The sequence below is a fragment of the Cynoglossus semilaevis genome, chromosome 19 (genome assembly GCF_000523025.1).
Source record: "Cynoglossus semilaevis isolate Cse_v1.0 chromosome 19, Cse_v1.0, whole genome shotgun sequence".
Classification (NCBI taxonomy): domain Eukaryota; kingdom Metazoa; phylum Chordata; class Actinopteri; order Pleuronectiformes; family Cynoglossidae; genus Cynoglossus; species Cynoglossus semilaevis.
Genome location: NC_024325.1, coordinates 9,426,231 through 9,449,868, shown reverse-complemented (window position 1 = coordinate 9,449,868; position 23,638 = coordinate 9,426,231). Strand labels below are relative to the sequence as shown.

Below are 23,638 nucleotides of genomic sequence, written 5' to 3'. Positions count from 1 at the left end.
TACGACACAGGTAGACAGTGGTTGACAAACAAGAAGCCTTTATTGTTAAGTGGATAACAAAACTGCTGTTTCATTCATTATGATTTGATTATGCACAATCAAGGTTTTTGGTGCACAATTTAAATCTAAGGTAATTCAGATAAGAATATAAGTTCAAAGAAGTTGATTGATTTTTTTTTCATATACACGTAAGCCTTTGATAAAAACTTCAATATACCACAAGTCTGTGATAATGTGTGAAGCAGATGAGTGGGTTAACTGAAAAGTTAAAGGCAACCCTGAATGAATATGAGGAGCAGTCTTCTGAACACTCAACAGCACAACCAACAGGAACAAACTGCAGCATGAAGAGAAAACAGACGGAGGGCACGTTCGTCAAACAGCTCTGCAGTGCCTTCTGAGGTGGAATGGTCCCATGTTGGAGCAGAGGTTAAAGCACATGGTTAAATCATCTGACTGCAGATCTGTTTGGAGAGTCCTGCATAGGCTTCGGAGGAAAAACATCTTTCCTGAAATTGGTGCATGTACAATACTCTCTGTATTATATTGAAGAAAAAGCCCTGAAGCTCAAGTCTGGCTACTCGACAGATACAAGGTAGTGTTTCAGGACTGTGATGAATGCAAGTGGCAGTTTCATGTTCAAATATAAAGGAATTTCGTAGCGGTTTTGTGTGTCTGAATGTACAATAATTTTACAGTTGGAAAGAAGAAGCTGCTCACATGTCAAAAGGAAAAAACGATCTACATTATTTCTTCTTACTACAGAGTGCAAATTAGACCTTTTTTTTTTTAACTTGGAAGAGTTCTTGCTCTTCTCACAGGCCCCCTGTTGTACATTAACCCTTTCCCAGTCAATAAAATAGACAAAAGAAAAATAAACCCTATTCAATACGGAATGTGAGAAAATTAAACTTTGTGATTCAAACTTTTCTTTGATAACATAACGTCCTTCATGGTAGTTTAAAAGTGGGAAAAAATAAGAAAAAGATGTGTAGGCGTTAGGCCAAGCTTCCCGCAGAGACAGAGAGACACACCAATGGTCTGGTGAGGTACTGTGGGAGATGGATGGTTGGTAGCTCTGGACTACAAATGAAGAAAAGGAGAGGGGTGGGGGTCTTTACATGCCATAGCCGAAGCCAGGCTGAGGAGCTGGCTGAACATATCCTGCAGGTGCCTGGTAGCCGTAGCCGTACGCCTGCTGTGGTGCCACAGGTACACTGGGACCAGCTGTCAGCATCAGCTGAGGTGTGCCTGCAACACAAACACAGAGCAAGTGCTGAGAAGATTTAGGGACCAAGAAAGGTAACAGAGGGATGGAAGCTGCAGTGACTTGGAATGTCTACTGTATAGTGTGCATGACCGAAGGAAAATTACCATAGACAATAGGCTGTGTTTCTGTTGCCTGTTCCTCCTCTTTCCTTAGAGACTCTGAGGTTTCTAGTTTATCAACCTACAAGAAGAAAAAGTAAAGAAAATTAGTGTATCAGGTTGAAGGAGATTTCTTACAAACAAAAGTAATAGAAATAACAAAGAACGTGATGCCTAAAACCTAATCTTTTTCATTGTTAGGACAGCCTTTTAGACCAATAAAGAAAATAAAAAAATAAAAAAATGAAACAATTATTGTTACAATTATCAATATATAAATACCATATCGTAAATACTAATGAAACAATTATTGTTACAATTATCAATTGTAAATACTAATATTCCAATTATAATAATAATTGGGACTAATAAAAACAGAACACCTTGCTTTTGTGGACAAAGGAAAAATTAAATTTGTCCTCAATGTTAGATCAAAAAAGATCATTTTTTAAATGAAAAATATTCAGCACTAAAAAACCTTTTATTTGGATGCCTGAAGCAACTGCACACATCAGTCTCTACAGAAACACAGCAGCACCTAGATGCAGATAACTTCTCAAGCGCAATCAGCAGTGCACACGTTTCATTCATTATGGACATGTTCTAAAAAGTCAAACCATAATTTCAACCAGCTGAATCAATACCTCATGTATCTTGCACATGGAACCAAGGTTAAACCGAACATGAGATTTGGGAAATACTTGGAAAACAAGACTTTTGCTAACCCTAACCCTTTTATTTTTTCTAATTCTAACCAGAATTTATTCTAACAATCATCAAATGCATGCTGGTTAATTCTTGTCTTTGTGGTCATCTATTTATTTAAAGCTTTATGCTATTCCTGCAGCAGATTTTCTCCCAGACTACCGCTGAAGTGAGAGGGCATCACATAGTACAATTAACACCATGCACACTCAAACTCAGTCCTCATCACTTATCCTCAGACATATCACCTGATTAGTTACTGCATCAACCTAGAAAGAGAAACAGTATTGCAGAAGAGAAGACATTTTTTCGGTCACAAAAACTAGTGTCCCCATAAGTTTTAATTATTGATTTATTTAAAAAAAAGCACATCAATTGACACAAATTAAGCCACTGTCCCACCTTGCTCAGGTACTCCCTCATGACCTGAATGAAGTATGGCATAGAAAAGTCCATGATGTTGTGCCTCCAGGCTGTCTCCAGCACCACATCAGGTCGCAGCAGGTCATAGCAAGTGAAAAGGCAGGCAGCGAAACACTCCTTCTTGTTCTCCATCAAGAACCAGGACAGCAGCTCCTCTGCCAGCTCTGTGTCTTTGGATTCTGATGCATACTGCATGGCGTCCTGTAGGAGACACACAGGGTCAGGAACAGTCTCAGGCAGTTTGAGAAGGAATAGTAGGAGTAGTAGTAATAGCGGGAGTGGGATTAGTAGTAGTACTAGGAGTTGGAGTAGTAGTAGTAGCTGAAATAAGCAGAGAGTGGGGCATCACTAAAAACAGATAGACACCTTATAGAGCTTATCCTTCTTGCAGAGTTCCACACTCTGTTTCCAGCGGTTGTTGCCTTTAAAGAGGTAAGCAGCAATTCTCCTGAACTCAATCAACTCGTGCTTCTCCAAGCGTTGAGCCAGTGTGATGTTGTCAAAGTTGTCATAGGCATCAATTGATGTTCTCAGTGCCTAATAATGTAGATAACAAGTATTAAATTCAATGGTGAACACTATTGAACCAAAATCCTTCTAGGAAGGCACAGTGTGGTTTTCTACCTGATAGTCTTCCTCTGTGATGAAGAGGTTGTTAAGTGCTTCATTGACTGATTTGTTATTGTGGTTCTGGACTGAGCGCAGGTAGGGTTTGACCAGGGGCAGCTGTTTAACCTGTGAACACAAAGGCAAAATCAAACATAGCAAATGTCACTTCTGTCACAATCCTTCATCACCATAATTCCAAACATTTTTTTTTTTACCTTGCTAAAGAAGTTGACAGCACGTGAGTGGTCCAGTCTGGGAGAAAGCACTATGAGCAAATCATTCAGTAACAATGGCTTAAACTCCAGATAGAACTGGATGGCTTTGTAGTAGAGCTCCACGTTGGCCACCTACAAAAGGTAGAGAGGAAGCAAAGTGTTTAACAATTTAAAGTATTAAATGTATCATATAGATTAAACTGTATATGATACAAGGGGGCGATTTATTTAAACTCTTAACCATGTGTAATCATGTGTTTTTTGAAATGGCACTGTCCCCTTTTAAATAAACTAAACAATGTGAGATATAATAATTTCATTATTGTGCTAAAATTAAATTCATAACGACCCAAAACCTGATAAATAACCATTTACTAGTTAAAAGAAAAAATGTGTTTAAAATAAGCCTAGAGGTCACTATAAGAGGTTGTACCTTGGTGATAATGTCCTTAAACTGTCCCTCTTTCCAGGCATCTGTTGGATGGTTCATCATTGTAATGATGGCGTTGTCAAACTCCTCATACTTGTCGTACAGGAAGACGAGTTCGGCCCACAGGTGAGCCTGCTCTGCTGCTCTCAGAACCTTTGGTATGTTAACTCTGGACCAGAAGAGCTCCAGGTGTTCTCTCATCTTCTGAGGCTTGAACTTGGAGTAGAGGATGGCCAGTTCTGTGAACATACCCATGTGAGCACGTTCTAAACCCAGGGCAGCCTCCAGCATTGTGATCAGCTCTTCAAAGTAACCGCGGTCCTAAAGAAGAAGAGAACTTATTTGTTGATAAGAGTTTCATTTCTAAAGGCTAAGTGGTTTAAGAGACACACAAAAGCATCAATCTTACTTGGTAATAGTTGATCAACTCCTCCAGCTCATCAGCGTGAACAACAATGTGAAGACCACACATCTGGGCCAAACGAAACTCCTCTCCATCAACGCAGGCAAAGCAAACTTCTTTCCAGGTGCGGGTGCTGTTGGCCTTGCGAGCACCATCCACAGCTGCCTGATATTCTCCAAGGTGGACCAGGGTCGAAGCCAAACGACCAAAGTTGGACACGTTGTTGTACAGCAGTTTAGCAGCCTCGTACATTTTCTCATCATAGCAGCGATCACCAACCTAGGAAGCAAATTCGAAAACATTGTTTGATTTTTTTGAACACAACAGGAACTCACCAAAGTTGTATGAGTGAATGAGGCAAACCTGCTGGATGTGAGCATTGTTAGGTCCATTAATGAATTCTTCTAGCTCTGCCAGACGGTTGGTTTTGGCCAAAGCAAAGATGAGTTCTGTTTCTACGTAGGACTCACGGGCCTTCTTACGAGCCATCTGCAGAAATTTGACCAGGTCTTCCCAGTTACCTGAGAAACAAAGCGTTGTAAAAACATCAAGTGGGAGGTCTGCTTTGAGACAAATGGTTGTAAAGTTGCTAAAAAGCAGAAGTCCTTCATACCACTCTTATCTGCAGCCTGGACCACCTCCATGTATGCAGAAGGGTCATCAGCTTTGATGTAGGAGTCAATGGCCTCCTTCACCAGGCCCTTTTGCAGCTGAGCCTTAGCCAGCTGGCTCCACACAGCTGGCTCATTGCAGCGTTCTGCAAACTCATAGGCTCGGTCAAGGTTGCCAATGTGCTCGATCAGCACCTAGGGAGGAACAAAGAGGAAAAATCATATGATGAGTATTTATTCAATCTATAAAGCATTAGATGAGTTGTTTAATAGCTATAGTCTGACCTGCACAGCAGAGGTGTTGACATCAAACTTTTTAAAGATGGCAAAGGCCTCCTCAAAGAGCTCATTGCTTATGGCAATGTTGGCGATATCAGGTGCATCATAGTTGTCTAGTCTGCTGATGTACTCCATCACTCGAGTGCGGTCAGCTTTGATTGCTGTCAGGATCAGCAGATTTTGCAGATTTCTGCAGAAATTAAAGGAAATTTAAGTACACTTTGAGTTTGCAAATTATTTTGACAAATATTTTCCAAATCTTTTTCAAAACTGACAAAGCACCTGTGTTCACTGAAGACAGAGTTGTCCAATACAATCTTCTCAAGCAGCTCAATGAGCTCGTTGGGTAGATCTGCAGTCATAAAGGCCTTGACTGTGACCGACACCTCCTCTGGGTCCTGGGTTTCTGACAATGCTGTTTGTACCACCTTACAATTACAAACAATGAGAATTTTAGAGTCACCTATAGACCTCTTGAAATAAGATTAATTTTGCTTCATGCACACCTCACCTGGTCAATCAGTGGTCTTCTGAATGGGTTGGTCTCAAGCAGCACACTGGCCCACAGGTCAGGGTCTTTGCGGCGAACCAGATAACGAGACAGACTCTTGAACAGGGAGTTCTCATTGCAGACCTAAAGTCAAATTAATAATAAAAAATGTTTTTATTATTATTAGCTGTTAATGTAGTGCAGTATTATAAAAGGTAATCTTAAAAACCAATACATTTAAACTATAATACAATTTATAAGAGGTGGGCCTTACGTTTATTAGCTCCTGGTCACACTGCCCTCTCTCATAGGCCACACAGGCCAGATGAGGGTCTCTTTTCTCACAGTACTTTCCTACCACACGGCTGTCATAGTAGGGGTTTTCTCTAAGGAAGCGTTCAGGATTGTTGTTGCTGTCAATATAGATCTTAGCCAAGGCGTTATGAGTGGCAGGCTCCTCACAGCCTTCGTGGATACGAGACTCCAGCCAAGGTAGCAGCAGCTTAAGTCTGAGAGACAGAAAATGTTTGAGTGATCAAATGTGCATAAATGTAAATCCTATTTAACATCGCCAATACCAGAAAGATAAGATACTGATTTCACCGGAAGCATAAACATTATTTGATTAAAGGTCCCAACAATATGTATCGTACAACACCTGTTTCTTTTTTCCACCTCAGCAACCAGTTCATCAGTGGAAAACTGGCCCCTGACAACCAAGATCAGGCTCTTAATGACATCCTCTGAGCAGTCCACATCTAGGAGACCACCAATCACCACGGGCAAACGGCTAGGGTTCACCTAAAAGACAGACACATATGTTTATAATGTAAAGAATTGATGTTTTCCTCTGATGTGTTTTATATTGACACATGGACCCTTACCTTCTGAACATAGATCTCAATGTACTTCTGCAGGTTGTTGCGGTACAAGTAGAGGACCAGGTCATGGACAAAGTCGAAGCGGTCACAGACAATAATGAGTGGCAGCTGGTCAGTGAGTTTGGCTTCCTGTTCAAAACACAAGATGAAGAGACCACAGTTAGCCAGGCATTAAAACTAGTGAGGACTTTACTCAACCTGAAACAGTAAGTGATTGATACTTGTGCTAAAGTAATTGAAAATAAATTTGTTTTAGTGCAGTTACACTGCAACTATAACATTATTCAGGGACATTGTTATAGGCTACCAGTTTCAGAAGATCACTACTGTTGGTTAGTGTTTTATGAGCTCCAGTACAAGGATTCCAGTCGCATTTAATTTATAACTGTCTGTTGTGTGTTAAGTACTAGAAGTGATTGTGTCTGTAAAAACAAAAGCAAATCTATGACTAATTTTTCTTGGATTAAACATTCAGAGAGTGGTAAGATGCTGTGATGCCTCTGCAAATTAGTTTTGTCTCATGTTTACTTGTGGAGTTTGCCATGCAGGATATTCTTTGCGGTTCATGCTATACTTCAGTTTGGTAAAAAGCAGTTGTATCCAATACAGGTGAAGGAAAAAAAATAGAAACTTTTGTGGCTGTAATAGAATAAGTCTTTACAAAGCTTATGAAATTCTGAAAACCTGTACATCAAAGTGGGTTGAGATCAAGAGGTTGTGGTTTTTTGAACATGACAGTTCATTCCGTATGTCTACCTTGAGGAAGTTCTTGACACGTTCGGGGTCATAACAGTTGCTCTCTCTGCAGATCCTCTCCACCTCTTTAATCTGCCCGGTCTTGCAGGCGGCTTGGATGTATTTGAAGTGAACATCAGGATCCTGGCTGAAGTTTACAATGGAACCAAGGAAGTAGAACAGACCTGAGAGAAAAAGATCCTTTAAGCTCCAATAACCCTTAAACAACATAAATACTTTAGGCTTTCAGATTTTGGTAACATTGAGCTTAAGAGACAAAAAAAAGAATGTATGTGGCTACAGAAGTCCACATACTTATAATAGCCTACTGATTAAACAGGAATCTCCGTGCTTATTAGAAATCATCACCGCTTCCTGTCCTTAAAAGATAATTATAACTTATCAAATAAAACAACTTACCTTCAAAACTCTTGAAAGACTCAAAGAGTTCAGTAAGAGACTGTGTGGTGAGCTGCTCATGGTATTTGGAGGCCACCTGAACACAAATCTGCAGGTTCTGGCGGATGTTAGCAGACAGCATAGCCCTAAGGCACTCCAGAGAGTCTTCCACCGACAGCGAGCCAAAGAAGTTTACAAGCCACTGAAAGTAAAGAGAAATCTTATTTTAACTCACTGAGTGCAATTAGGGTTTCTATAATTAGATCAAACAAGTATATTAAATGCAGGAATTTCTTTTACACAAATATTCTCCCTCAGCTATCTACTGAACCGCACCTCTGGGTTGAGCAGGTGTGTATGAACCACAGCACGCTTAATATCGTAGAGGTCAGTGTAGTGTTCCAGCGCCCTTTGCAGGAGTCCAGCTTTCTCACAGAGCTGGGCAATGTGGGCACGGTCATAGTTGGTGAACATCTGGTTACCCAGGATAGCATCTGCAACCTGCAATGATAATAAGGATAACAAGGAATTTAAAAAAGAATAAGATCGAGAGTGAGCTCCTGAAAGCTTTTTTCATTATGTTTATTTTAGGTGGGAATGCACATTTATTCACCTGTGGAGCATGCATCAGGTTCATCTCCAGCAATCGAGTCTGCAGCGGTCCTTCTGATGGTCTGTTGTTTTTTAAAGCATCCAGGAGAAATGAAGTGCACTGCTGGATCAGGTTGTACTCCATGAACACATCAACAATCTGGTGAAACAGATAAAATATTGTGTCATTTCTACAACAATTGAAACTTAGCAATATCTCACATAAGCAAAACTGCTTGTGCTCTAATAACCACATTAAACCACATACTTCTCCAAAACTGTGGAACCTGTAGTAAAAGTAAGGTGAAAGTAGCTAGAAAAGATTTCCTCTTTCAAACTTGGAAAGCAGCCCCTGACGCAATGTGTAATTCTTATCCCTGACATCCCTAAAGCTGTCAATACAGCACTTCAGGCAGTAAAAAAAACTGTGTCAGCAGAAGAGAGCCTGCCAGAGCAGGAAGTGAAGGAAGAGGCACAGTTCCTTTACATTAAAAGATTACTAAGGTTATACTCCGCTTATACTCTTCATAACATGAAAGAAAAAACAACTTAGTGAAGAGCAAACAACCATAAAATAGCTACAAAAATGTTCCACAAATTTGTGATAGACTGTAAATTCCTTCTCCCTTTCCTCTTACCTGTGTGATATCAGCTAGCGGCTCTTCATCCTGGACCAACATCTGGGCAAACTGAAGGCCTTGTTCTGGGTTTATCCGCATAACATTTCTCAGCAAAAAAATCCAATCAGGAGTGTAGCCCACCTAGAAAAAAGCATGTACGTATTTTATATTATCTTTATTGTTACTTCACAGTGACAATCTTTGTTGTAAATGCATCGTGTTTTAACTAAATTAGTCATTCAGAAATTCTGAATTAAGAGCATTTTGGAGATGGTGGCATCAGGAAGGCCAAATCACTGTGGGCTAGCACTAATGCCACTCCAAAAGGAAGGGAGGGGGAGGGAAAGAAAAAAAAAAGAATATATCTTAGAGAAACAGGAATACCTTCTTGGCATACAGGACTATCTTTGGGAACTGTCCAGTTTCTGCGAAACACTGAATGACCTTATTGGGAACATTGGCCCTCAGGTAGACACTGAGAGCCAAAGTTGGATCAACTGCCTTCACCAGGTCTCCAAGTTCTTCTGAGCACTCCAACTGTAAAAAAGTATGAAAAACAACATTCGTACTATGATCATACTATATAAAAGGATTTGTTTAAAGTAGTAAATAACATTAGTCAAATAAAAACAGTAAGATTATTCTTCCCATTTAACCCCTTTATAGAGTTTTATATAAGTATATATATATATATATATATATATATATATATATATATATATATATATATATATATATATATATATATATATATAATATATATATGAACATACACACACACATTTATTAATATTACTTAAACGAAAGACAGCCTTCAACATGACACCAAAATATCCATTTTCCTGTGAAAAACTTCCCATAGTGTGTCTGTTACAAAACAATGATTTCATGTGGTCTAAGATAAAAGCAGAGTTGTGTAAACAAATGGGCAGCTCAGGAAGTATCTCTTCCAGTGTGCAGCGCTTGAAATATACATCCAAAATACCTTGTCTTCCTTTAGCCACTTTTCCAGGAGCTGCTTTCTTCCCTGTTGCAGAACGGGTCTGCAAAGCTCCAGGGACTCAAATTTATTGAGCTGACCCTGGTCCAAAAGGATTCCAAAATACTGCAGCAAGGGGGACGTCTGACCTGGCTGAGCTGGAACGCTCTGGAAGCGTCGGATCGTGTCTGGGGTACGCAGGATACCCTGATGTCAACAAAGTAAATTATTAGATTTCAAGGATAAAATTGGATGAACACAATAACCAGAATAATATTCCTTTTACATAACCAGATTTACCTTGGGTGCATTTGCAGCCATCTTTGCAGCCTCAGGGTAGTTCCCAGCAGCAAACAAGTTGTTAAATTTGCGTGCAAAGAGTTCCTCAGCACCAGCAAGGTTGTTGCGGACTGCCAAGCGTAGAGCAAGATCTGGATTCTGGAGTACGTTTGTTATGTAGGGGATGATGTTTTCTTCTTCCACACACACAGACAATACCTGAAATACAGAATAAAAATTAGGGTAATTGAAATACAGACAAAAAGAAAAGAAATTCACATTTACGCTGCATACGTCATACATCATTTTGCATTGGATGAGACAAATAAATATGAGATTTGCATACATCATCACTTAATTAATCAGCATACTTCTAAAAAAGCAAATGCTGCTCAATATAACTCTGGGCAGATGCATCAACTCAACTTAACTGTGACTGGCCTTGGATTGTAGCAGCTGAATGCAAATGTATTATTAGTAGGTCAGTGTAACGCATGGCTTTTGTGAGTGGCCTGGCATTAGATTGAGAAAGACTAACAAGTCAAATGAAAGGGCAGGATTGAAGGGAGTGGAGGGCTGCAAAAGAGAGACTTGCCAGTGTTGGCTGCTCTACAAATAAGCCCAGCGGGTCAGTACCCCTGCTTTTAACGTGGGTGAATAGACTTCATTCTTCCTGGCACTAAAGCACAGTCACTTAACCTCTCTTAACATGGGTGGACTGACTGAGGCTTGTTGAAATACTAAATGAGCAGAAAAGGTTAAGTAACAACTAAAAACTTGAAAAGTGTGCCAAACGTGACTAACGAGATTTTCTGCCTGGTTACTGAATAAGAAATATACATAATTCTATTATACCATATTCCCTAAAATAAATAATAACAAAAAAATTCAATATTTTTAATTGCAAATATGAGGGGCACGAGCTGCTGATCCAAATAAGTCACATAGCTTCATATTAAAACATAACAAAACATCCCCACTCCATTAACTGTATAATTAGGAGGCACCGTAGGTGTCACCCTTCAACGAATGCAAACAATAAATCTCACAGCACAAAATGGCCTGATTACAGGCAGCACTGTTGTCTTTTGGTTAAAAAGGTAGCCACTGATGGCACATGGCTGAAAATACAACTTAAAAGAAGATTAGAAATAAATATTAGCATAAAAAAGTTTTGTAAATGTTTGCCTTTAAAATGCATTGAAAAGCACCCTAAACCTGAACCCAGAAAAAAAGACTGTTTAGTTCCAAAAAAGTAGGGGTTGTGTATGGAGTGATTTGTTTTACTGCTTACTGTATAGGCTGCTTGTGGATAAATACCAGCAGAAAATTATAAATATCATTGTGCAAGAGTGGGGGCATATACTGTATCTTTATACTTTTATTATCTATGACAGTGTTACATGAGAGGACGCACACAGAGATCGGTCATGGTGTCTTGTCTTTTAAAACACTGACTCTGCATGCATGTGCATACAATGTACACACACACAAAAAAACTTTACTCCACAGCAATACAAGATCTGTCACTGCTCAACACTGGGTTAGTTTTCCTGTTTGCTAAATAATTCAGGTGGTGCGTGTGGCCTGACTGGAACATTATTCATCAGCTTGATGGATCAAGTTCTCTTTTCTGTTTCAGCTTTACAACAACAGTAATGCACAGCCTCCCTACCCTGTGTGTGAAACAGTAACCTTTAGATTATTTATGATACCTGCCGACAGAGTCTAGACTTGCCTGATGATGATGTGCAAACAAGACACACCGACAAATGAGGAGTACACTGACTGGTAATTAAGTTGTTGTGCACTGGCTTTCCTGTTTTATCACAATGACACCAAAAAGACTAAGACATTAGCATCAGTTGATATTAGTACCTGTCCTTTCCTGTTGACCCCAATGATGCCTGAGGTGGCCTCATGTGGAGCGGTGACAAAGATGGTCTCTCCACTTATGCGGTTCATGTAGATACAGGTTCCCGTTTCCAAGTCATACAGGTGTATATAGCCATATTTAGTAATAAGGAAAACCACATTGTGTTTGGCGCTTATCTGTTAAAGAGGGACAAAGAATTACATAGCTATAAAAAGTGGGACAATAAAATCAGACATTCAATGTTTTTCTTCTCAGGTGTGACAGGTCAAAATTAGATTGTATTATTCTGTACTGTAAACTAACTGATACATTTCTTTCTTAGCTTTTCTCAATAGATGGCCACTTAGTTCTGTCAGGGTTAGACATTCACTTAGCGCTAGATCTAAAGCTCACCAAACTATTAGAACTCAGTTAAGCCCATAGCCATTTGATTTATGCTGCTCACAGACAAGCACAATAAACAAACATAAAATATAACATCCACAGTGGCAGTAGAGAAAGGTTTATTTAGGTGAGAGATTTGCTCTGCTCTATTCCCAGGCCTAACTATAGAATCATACCTGCATAGCCACAGGGAAGTCATTTTGTGCTTCTGGAGGGAAGAACACATCCACTGCTTTCTTTGGAAATGGTTGGTTGCCTGTTGCTGGGGTGCCAACTTCAATAATATGCAACTGAAACAAACAAATAAAACAATGACGCATTTTAATAATTTTGCTAAGCAAATTGCTTCAAAACACCAGTTATTAATTACCTTTCCTCCAGCTTGGCCTCTGACAGCAAAGCAGAACAAAGTCGACTCCTCTGCGTTGCCCTCCATCTTGAACTGGGCAAAACTGGCAGCATGTCCTTCAATTGGCTGTGAAACTTTTCTGTCGACAGAGTAAAGCTGCATGGCACCAACCACCCGATTTTGCTGGAAAAAAAATAATGAAAAATAATTGTCAGGATAAATCCTTTATATGTGTGAAGTAAGATATCTGAATGCATCCAGGCTTTTGGCTATGTATAAAGAAAAGATTACGGTGCTATTGTCGAAACCCATATAACTGAATATGTTTAGCATTAATCACATCCTGGCAGAAATGTACCTGAGCAGAGATGCCAATGAGCAGAAGCCATTTCTGCTTTGCATCAGTGCGGTAGTTGATGATCTGGCAGCCAGCCAGGCTGGAATGGCGGTCAAAGACCTTCACAGGCTGTGAATCACCCTCCATGCTCCAGTGGTAGACAGCAGTGTCAGTCACAAGTGCAACGGTGTTGAGGGAAATCCACTTCCAGAAGGTGACATCGTCTGTCATGGTGTGTGCCTTCATCTTGCTCTTCATCTCAATGTTGAAGATCTGAAGAGTTTTGGCAGCTAGAGGAGGGAAGGACAAATAAGGCAGGTGCCATGCCCCCAACACATAAATAAATCCTTAAAAATTGATCAAAGGAAAATGGTATATAGAATCAGACATTTATTATATTAGTAGTCAAAGAGGTCAACAGGCAACGATACCTGGAGGGATCGATAGAGGAAGAAAACATGCTGACGTCAGAAACTGTGCCATATGTAGTGTAGTAAAAATACAAAGGAAATAAATGTTGACTGCCTGAGATGTGCCACATGTAACACAGCGTCAAATAAATCACATGTACATTAACCAAGACAGTTATTCCCAAGTCTTGGCTTTTGCTCAAATAAGTATCAACAACATTTATTAACAGTATTAACACATAAATGTACTGCTAATTGATATGAGAAAAATGTGGGGTTTTCCCCCAGAAATGATTAATAATGTTTTTGTGAAATTCAAAAACATTTAAAATTACGTCATGAATAATTCAATTTGTAAAAACTGAGAGATGTAAATAATTATTCAATCTAAATCAACTACACCACCTAAAATTAGAGATTACAATAGTAATTATTTGTTTTGTAATTACATATCAGCCTAAACTAGCACATGAACAGCCCATGGAAAATACAAAGCAGAGGGAGACGACAGCAACAAACACAAAACCAACAAAAACTCACATCTGCATCCGTGCCCAATTGTTAACAGTGAAATATATCAACACACACTATAGACACAATAGGGTTAAAAGAGTATTTAAAAGGACAGTTTTTATATCAATTATGGTCCATTAAAAATAAACAGACAACATGGTACAAATGTTTACTCACCTGCATGTTTTCACATTTGTTAGGGTTTTTTAAGGTTAAGCTTTATTATGAAGCAGTGTGACCTTTGTTTGTTCCTTGTTTAATACTTAATAATTAATGAGAGAAAAAGAAAAGACCGACTGCATCAGCAAATCAAGGTCATTTTGCTGTCACAAAGCAATGGAATCAAGAAGAAATCAAGCTTTGTGGCCAATTGACCACTGGCAGCAGCAGCCGGATTTTAGCAAGCAAAGGAATTTTAAGTGAATAATGATCAGGTATTTTAGGGTGCATTTGTACATAGTGTCAGTCTTGAGATGTTAAATGACGAGGTTCAAATATTTCAACTTTGTAACATGACAATACAGACTGATAAGAATTATTGGTAAACTTAGCAGGGGAAAGAGCGGAGGTGGACTATAGGTGTAGTATGCACTGGGCCTAAGTTCAACAATTACTAATGACAGACAAGCTTAAAAGTAATTGGAATCTCAGAACACCAGAGAAAGGAAAAACAAAGCAAGCCCAGCCTGTTTGTTCTTAACATGTAATCCAGCTTCAGTGATCACTACTCTTTTTGCTGTCACGTGTCTGTCAGCAAAAACTGAGAATTCTATAAAAGCTATAAAAATTGAGCTGACAATAAAAGTTTGCACAGTTTCAGTGTGGAGGGCAATGAGCACAGACAGAACAGCTTGTAATAAAGAGAGCAGTTTTACACATACAACTCTAATATACACTGATTCTGAAATGTGTCTGCTTTTCTGCCAGATGACACTGGGTTATGAATCACTCCAAAGACATTTACAGTAGATTCACAACTACTTAAATGTGTTTTTCACATTTTACTCTATAGTGAAACATCTGTCCATACATTAATTCAACCTACAATTTTGTCGTGTTTATTAACAAATATCCAGTTTCTGACTAAACTACAGATACTTTGTTCCTTTTTAACAACAGTGGGTAAGGACCAGACAGTGTACAGAAACAAATAAGACGGTAAGTTTGGGTAGTTACAACTTCACACAGATGGAGGAAAATGAATTCAGTTTTAAAATGAAAACTGAGAAGCAATGGAGATTGAAATGATACATTGTATTCATCGATGTAAAATGCGGTGTAAATCAGTTTTACAAATAAAATTAATGTATAGCCAGCAAGCTGTAAGGAGGTGAAAGCCAAATCCTGTTTAAGCAATAGATCTGTGTGATTATCATAAACTGTAGTCCAATATTTTTGTAAATTGATTTCATGAAAAAATTTGTAAAATGAGAGAATTCATATCATATCAAGACTTGACACAAGTACAGGCTTAGATTAAGAAAAATGGAATTTATGCCATGTCCTCTAAAAATATCTGTGTTCTTCTTACCATCTGAAAAGGATAATTCAAAGTAAAATGTGTCAATAAATACAATCAACAAATAAAAAACAGGATTTTACTTTCACAATGAAGTAGTTAAATTTCAACTCACCGTCTGCAAACACATAAGAAAGCGGTAAAGTAAAAAAAAAAAAAAGACAAGAACAAAAAGTCAAACCAATCAAGGATACTTAACAAAAGTAGTAAAATATGCTATTTGAATATTTACAAGACAAATGTGTTGAAATATACACTGCTCAATTAAATAACAGGCCATTTATTTTTAATATCCCAACATATATGAAAATACGCTGTGGAAATAATTTACTTCAAGTGTAACAATTCAAAGGTTCATTTTTAAGCCCCATCAACCAGCCCTACTATGAAATATTCAATAAACAATAACATAATATTAAATCATATATACTAATGATGTGGGTCATAAAAAATGGGATAATTTGGAGAATAACACTGAACAACTACAATCTACACTAAAACACATTTGTGTCTTTAAAATGAAAACATTCAAATTACCTTTGAGTGCAATAACTTTGCTGGCTGGATTCATTATGGCGCTGTCAGCAGAAATGGGTCTGCGGATGGGTGTGTTGGGGTCGGCCAAGTCAATGATCACCACCTGAGTTTGCTCGCCAACCTTCTCCCGCACACAGATGAACTTGTCAGACTCCATAGTGAGGGTGCTAAAGCCAATGTTAGCTGGATTGATCCCTATGTTTTGGAGCTGTGAGGACAAAGGAAAAAAGGGAGAGAGTAAGGTAAAAGAGATTAATTAGAAAATGTGGATGGAATCAGCACATTCTACCTAGATTTAAAGATACATTTGTAATACAAAAAAACTTCTTTTGCTCATTCTTTTCTTTTCAAGTCTTTTTTTCTACAGACAGAGGAAGGAAGCTCATCAAAGCAAAAGAAAAAGAAAAAAAGGATTAATCTACATTTCAATTGTATTACACAGCATTGTAGAGACATCTCACAGCTCATTACATTTTTTCTAAACTTTGTTTGACCACATTTGACCCCATTGGTATATGAAAAGGGTTCATGGTTTACTTGCACTTTGAACCATGTAAGCTCAAAAAGCTAATAATGATGCAATAAATTATACAAAACAAGCCAGAGTTCAGTGCCAATTTGACAATATTTTGTGCATTACCCTGCTAAAATACATATAAGGTGGACTACTTTGCATTAAATAATACAATTGACTCTGAAGTATGTCAAGACAGACGCAGGGACAGAGTGCGTCATACAAACTCACAAACATAACTACAATCCAACGGCTACTACACCAGAAAGCTCTACCAAAACAGCTCTAGTTTTTGTACAATTTTTGGTACAAGAATTAAACATTTTTATTATAATTTCACAGTTGTTAACCCAATGCAATCAACAGAACTAGTATAACAATGCATATATATATATATACACAGACAGCCACTATGGCAATGTCAGCATAAAGGAACTGAAACTATGAGAAACACCCTACATCCTCCGTGTTACTGTTGCAATTTCCTTCACTTTTGCATAGTCAAAGATATCCAGTTTGTGGACAATGGCATAACCTGAATTGAGGCTTTGGTATTATAATCAAACTCATATTTTTTATATTTCTATTTTATGTAATTTTCTTATGTATTCACAGTATATTAATGAAACTATTAAATATATATACATAACATATTATTTCTATTAGATATTTTACATCTATTATCACCTTCTATTCCTATCAAAAAAAACAAGTAAAATCAAGAAAACACAGAAAACTAAAAGATATATTGTTCTTAAAATAGTTTACCTTTCCAGTGATTAGCATTCTAATAGTGATTGTTAACAACAGCTTGACAAAGCCACACAAAAAAAGGAACAGGTTTACTACAAGCGTCTTTAAAATTTCAAATGTCAAAAGTAGTGTTGTGAACACATATAGGATCTGAGCCAGAGAGCCTGCAAAACAAGCCAGTCTTAGCCACATCTCAGCTGTCTGTGGTGAGAGCTAATTCAAGGTTTAGAGTGACAATGCTCTTTGCAACTTGCCACAATTGAGTTCTATTTAGCAAACACAAACCAAAACTTTGACAACTTCTCAGTGAAATGGGAACACCTTTATCAATGACAGCCACCAGCTCTGCCCCACCCAATATTTCAATAGCGCGTAACCCGTTTCCCTCAGTGATAAATAACCTAACAGAACAAGTGTTACTACCAGCAATAAGGACAGATAGGGAAGCAAGCTTTCAGCATGGTAACACTATGGCGAAACATCCAGCCAATAAGACAATGTTAAAGTCCTGTGGAATGTTTAGAATCTTTCTTTCTAGTTTTACTACCTGTCATCTATTTTATAATGAGTAGAAGGTCCTTTCATTCATGACATCTTTTATTACAGGAAAGGGCAAAGCAGCCTTATCAAACCCATATATTACCTCAGTCTAATGGAAAATAATATTATCACACAGAAAGCTGTTGCTCTGTTTGAAAAAAGATGACACCACAACATAGACAGTAGGACTGGTTTTTGACAGAGATCTTTTTGTAAAAACCTGTTGTTAGCTACTATGCAATGCATGACTGACATCAATGAGTAGGGTTCTGAGTAACAGCAGGTAATTCAAGTGAGGACACACCCAATTTAAATAAATAAATAAGATTAAAATAATTGTAAGTATTTCCGTACCCCTGCTTGTTTTAGCCTAGAGCTGTTGTTTTCCTTTGTAGACAGGACAACAATTACAAGTGCTAACACAAAATCTCTTAATTCATAAGCCAATTTATTAAGAATCAAAAAAGGAATTTAATATGTTGACTGACTGCGGTTCCTATTGTGGGGAAACGCCTTCACTGATCAGTTACAGTATCTCCTAAAACTGTTTACAGAAACAGGGGGACAAAGTGGCATATTATGGGTTTTAAAGAATTGCAAGGGCGAGAACCTGCTGCTCCTCAGCCACTTTCGTATCGTACTTGGGCATGCAGGTGGACTATTGAGCTTTTATGTCAACTGGATAAAAGTATCAGACATGGTTTCATTGTCAGCCTCTGCTAAATGCAGTAGATATCCAACATTCTAAATTCTATCCATCCCAAGTGCCTCCCTATTTGATTTTATCTATGATTCCTTGTACACACGGCAATAAAGATTCTCAAACCAAGGCTATACCTTGGTCCCCAAAGAGGGAGGGTTTATGCGAGGCCAAAGATGATAATTTTACATTTTGCCAACAGGGTTTAAGACTACAGATTTTAATATATTTAGAAAGATACACTTAGGGTGAGATCATCTATTGATTTAACCTGAATGTTATTCCTTCATAGGAAAGTAGCATCTTGTTCAGCAACAAAGAAGTTGTGTCTCACATGTTAAGTTCAAGGCAAGACAGGGAAGGATGTGCAATTTAATGTGCTGAGGCTTGCAGCACTTCACTACAAAGCTCCACAACAGGAAACCAGGGACCCATTGTCTTCTAGGACTGAAACAACAGGCCTGCCCAGAGCTGCCTCCTCCAAAACCATGTGATACCGACAAGGAACATGTGATCAGCCTAGGGGTGACATGTGGGAGGGCTGACTTTATAGATAAAGTGACAGAGGAAAAAAGGAAGGATTTAATGGATGTCTGAACCCCATCCACTTCCACTCCAGGCGAGTTCTGCTGAGGTGCTTCTGGAACAACAGTTTCAGCTTTTTCCCCTGCATGTACACTTTATCTTACTCTAAAACAGTGCTGCAGAATGTCAAGTGATCAGCAAATCTGTTTCCTCGGCCCGTCACGAGACCTCAGCAGTTAAGTTACACAAAAGTTCAAAGTGTAACTTGCAAATGTTATAAGGTGCTACTGACTCAGGATGGCAAAAACACTGTAGCAAAGGTAGAATAATGGTACAGCAGATGTATGAAAAAAAAAAACAAACTTAAATAGCAATTCTAGTTTTAATCTGTCAGCATCGCTTTTGACATCTAATGTCACAGAAAAAACTGTTAGCAGCAATCTACCTGACAAGAACAAACAAAGTTTGGCACCTCATTAGAGTATCTTATTTAACTACTTTTATTAGCCTCCGTTACATTTGCATCAACCATGTATGACAATATGACCATCAACCAAGTTTTGCCTAGATCTGTTTAGTATGGGATCTGTTGCTCTGGTACAGTGATTGACTTTCTCTATCTAGACATATTGGTGTATTTTGGCATAAATATTTTTTTCCATGAACCCTTTTGGGTTACAGATGTTTTGTTGCAGTGACGCAACTAAAAAATGTCTGTTTTACTTACACAAGATTGTGGCATAACAATATGATTTACCCAGATTCAGTAAGCACTAAGGCACTTTGAGGTAAACTGTGTAGTATATGCAAGATGTGAAGAGAGTTAATGAGAAAAGACAAAAAACACCTGTTATTATATTATGTACTACAAAAAACATGGTAAAGGCAGTGATGTCTCACTCATGTATTACTTACTCAAACAATGAACAGGTTCAGATTTTTTTTTGTACCAGAAATGTATGAATTGTTATAACACTGCATGAAAAGTGTGTGTATGAATAAGAGATGCAAGAATGAGGGGGAAAACTGTGCTGCATACTTTCATTTTACACCACACTTAAGCAATTAAAGCTCTTAAAGTACAGTCTAAGTTTATAAATGGATGATATATAAAATGCAAGCTATGCAAGTTAATTGCAAGACCGAATGACAAAGAACATATCCGTAGAGCTCAAGGCAAACAGAAAATGAGACACAAATAAAACAGGATAGATAATTGTAGTTATCCCTTTTCTGTTGACTTCGTAAGCTCTCTGCATTATAACTTCATAAAAACAAACAGTGCATGATTTAAAAGGGACCATATTACAACCTTACCAAAACTGCAATATATATTAAAAATGTTTCTTCACCAAATGTAAATGATTTTATGGCTCAGATGAATGGCAGACTTTGGATGCTTTTCTTTAAACTGACTTTTTCTAACATACAGGTTTTTGAGTAAATACATATTATGCAATACATATATATATATTGTTGTTGTGTATTGCATGTACTTGTTTATATGGCTGGAGACAACTCCTACTACAACAACTAGATGTCAGAGACATACAGAAAAACTATATACTTTGATATGCAAGTCATCCAAATATACTTATCCAATGTAAAAACACCATCATTATTCAGGGATCATGCAACTCTTGTGGCAATTATATAATTACGGCTCCATTGCTGCTCTGGTAAGATACATCAGAAGAAAAAAGTTAACAGGAACACAAACACAACAATTTAAACAAAAATATGCAAATATTTTAACTTTTCTATTCTGACATATTAGCAAGATGTTTCTGACCTTAAGCTTGAATGAAAATGTAATTCCTCACATTTTCATAAACCAATTAAGACTGACTTTATAAGCTAATTCTATGCAGTAAAAACAACTTGTCGAAGGTAGAAAAAAAATAGGTAACAGACTTGTTACCCAGTTTTTAGTGATAAATCACTGATCACTGATAAAAGACAATTATCAGTGAATGTTTGAGTTTCACCTAACTCTAAATAATTGGATATGTCTATAAGAAATTAGAGCAAAGTACGACTATCCCAGAACATCTCAACATGACAGCCTTCTAAGGTTGAACACTTACTTTTAACGAACATGGGACAATAAGCACTTCAAAACACACAAGGGTTAAAGGAAAAACACAGCCAACGTAACAGAACACACTTGAAAAATGCATTAGCAGAGAAGTACTATGAAATGAAAGTAAAAAGGCAAGGTCATAATATAAAAAAACAAAGTACAAATTTATAATTATTCTTTTCCATTTACAATACAAATTAAATCACCAAAATAAGTACAAATTAAAATGCTTCATTAGTCCATGAAGGTTCCCCATGACTTCTAAAAGCGATGAGAACTTTCATGTAATACGTAAATCCTCTCGGGTTCTTATGTATACATTTTTAACATTTCGGACAAAGGTACAGAGTCAAAGAGTTAGCACGGAGGCTAGATGCTAACTAAGATAAACGTCATCCACCCGAAAAGCTAGTTAGCATAGCTCAAGTAAGCTAACTTAGCTTGTTAGACTTTGTAAAGTCTTCGGACATTTGTTACCCTAATACCAAATCAGTTTGAAAGAAAAAAATCACATATCTTTTAGCCAATTATTTAACATGTCAAAAAACGACTAAATGTTCGAGCACGTACCTGCAGGTGCTCCTGAAAGCGAATGGGCAGGATCTGAGCCATGGCGGTTCCTCTGTCACTCTCCTCCGGTTTCTTCTAATGCTAAACGCCTGCTCCTTTCTGTTGCTAATCACCCAACTAGGGAGTCCTCAGTCTTAAGTCTAAATGAAGTTACTGTAAACCGTGTTTGAATCGCACTGTCGGTGTGATGGTACTTTTATTCGACCCTTTATATTTACTTTCGGGCTTCCCCCTAGCTAAAGACCAACTGCCACTACACCGACTCCCTGGACCTGCAATGGCGAGGGAGGCTGGTCAGTAGAGAAAACATCCCGGAAATGTAAGAGCAGTCAGCAGGGCGGATGAATACCGTGTCAGATACTCAAAAGTAGTTTATGTCGTGATTAATAGGTCATTTTGGCCTGTTCACAATTTTCATCAGTCTATACAGGATTTTGGAAAAACTATGAGTAATTTTATCGAGGAATATATTGTTAAATCGAAGGTATATATGGAACTATTTCTTTCTATTCGCCCTTAGCTTTTTGCCACATCATTCGTCTTCGTAAAATAACGTCATTCATACGCATTCTTACGCTTGTTCCTCTTAGCCAATCAGATCGTTCCGCAGAAAAGCCCGGAGGCTTGAATAACACTGATCTACCTACAACTTCCAATAAGTGTACAAAGGTATGGAAGTGTATTTACGGATTGCTGACACAATAAATAAATAAATAAATAAACAGCGTGATTAGTGATAACGCGATTAGTTTCACGTTATTAGAATTGCTTTTAATTTTCAGTCATTATTCTACGTCAATTGTAGAATTTCAACATTGACTCTTAATTTCATAGGGTCACGGACGATTATTACAATTACTTAAACTTAAAGTTCAAAATTGTATATAACAGCTTAATATGAGTCACAATCATTTTGGGAGGCCATAGCCATAATATCTAATTGGTTGTCAAACGGTTGTAACCTACCTTATCAACATAAAACTCAATACAGCACTGGCAAGCAAAATGTCATTCTTGCTGTGTTAAGTCAGCAGAAACGTTAGCTGAAAAACGTAGTAATCAACCAAAAAGTAAGGGAAATGACACAGAATCCCAATACATCTAACAATTAGTGTTACTTTTTACAGCATCCTTTACTACATACTAAAGTATATCCATATATCAAATAAATAAAAGCAATTGCTTATCTTACATTTTTTTAGTTTTCTGTGACACTACAGTAATGCATTCTGACCTGAGTGCAATTTCAATGGTATTGCAAATGGCTTAAAAAATCTGCTGACTAAACGTTGTTTTTGAAAAGGAGAAGAAAAATGAAGCATTTCTCAATCAAAGGAAATGAAGGAAGTTTTGGATGGAGGGACAACATGTTGAAAAAGCTATTAAAGCAACATTCAGAGTCTGTATATATTTAATGTCTAGTTACTTTATTTTGTAAGTTGAATATTGTAAATTCTACTACATTGCTATAACTACTGCTAATAATAATAATAATCATAATAATCACAATAACAACAACAAAATTAGTAAAAATAGTTACTGTGATTGGACATAATTTTACAAATGTATATTTTCAGAGTTACTTGTCCTTAGTTGTCCAATTGGACTGCTGTTGCCATGGATTCAAAGACCAAGGAAACTGAGGACACAGGCATTCAAAGAGGAGCCACGTGTGTCACGATAAAAGAGTGGCCTTCGGACTCTCTGCGAGGATGACACAGGAGCCAATGTGTGAGCCAGTGTGTGCGGCAGCACTAGACTCTGGCTTCATGAAAAACCACAGGCAACTGTGGGAGCTCTGCAGCCATTGGCAGGGTGTCATTACTCTAAATCCATATAAAGTTCAGTAAACACACACAAAGCAACAGAACAATAGTTCTGTTTGCATGTGGGGTGTGTAAAACATGGAATGATGTGCACAAAAGTAAATACTTACTAAACTAGTTTCGATGTGATTATAGTACAAAGCATTTGCTTCGGTCACAGATGGGAGCAAAGTATCTCTATGTTG

General features: G+C 37.8%; 1 protein-coding gene across 3 annotated transcripts; it reads right to left on the bottom strand.

Annotated features, from left to right (window-relative positions):
- Positions 1–21: 21 nt before the first annotated feature.
- On the bottom strand, positions 22–21,929 carry cltca (clathrin, heavy chain a (Hc)). Of its 3 annotated transcripts, XM_008332823.3 has the most exons (32): positions 21,628–21,929; positions 15,943–16,150; positions 15,521–15,523; positions 15,418–15,420; positions 12,985–13,253; positions 12,648–12,809; positions 12,454–12,567; positions 11,896–12,069; positions 10,039–10,236; positions 9,745–9,945; positions 9,144–9,296; positions 8,778–8,900; positions 8,162–8,299; positions 7,885–8,049; positions 7,570–7,750; positions 7,171–7,334; positions 6,418–6,543; positions 6,192–6,334; positions 5,808–6,042; positions 5,555–5,677; positions 5,326–5,471; positions 5,050–5,233; positions 4,767–4,959; positions 4,517–4,674; positions 4,160–4,432; positions 3,754–4,071; positions 3,321–3,452; positions 3,121–3,231; positions 2,863–3,033; positions 2,476–2,697; positions 1,375–1,450; positions 22–1,251 (listed from the first exon to the last, which is right to left on the bottom strand). In XM_008332823.3, the coding sequence occupies exons 1-32, from the start codon at positions 21,667–21,669 to the stop codon at positions 1,118–1,120; spliced, it is 5,043 nt and encodes a 1,680-aa protein (XP_008331045.1). In that variant the 5' UTR covers positions 21,670–21,929; the 3' UTR covers positions 22–1,117. The 3 variants fall into 3 exon arrangements, with proteins under 3 accessions (XP_008331045.1, XP_008331046.1, XP_008331047.1); XM_008332824.3 differs by lacking the exon at positions 15,418–15,420; XM_008332825.3 differs by lacking the exons at positions 15,418–15,420; positions 15,521–15,523.
- Positions 21,930–23,638: the final 1,709 nt, after the last annotated feature.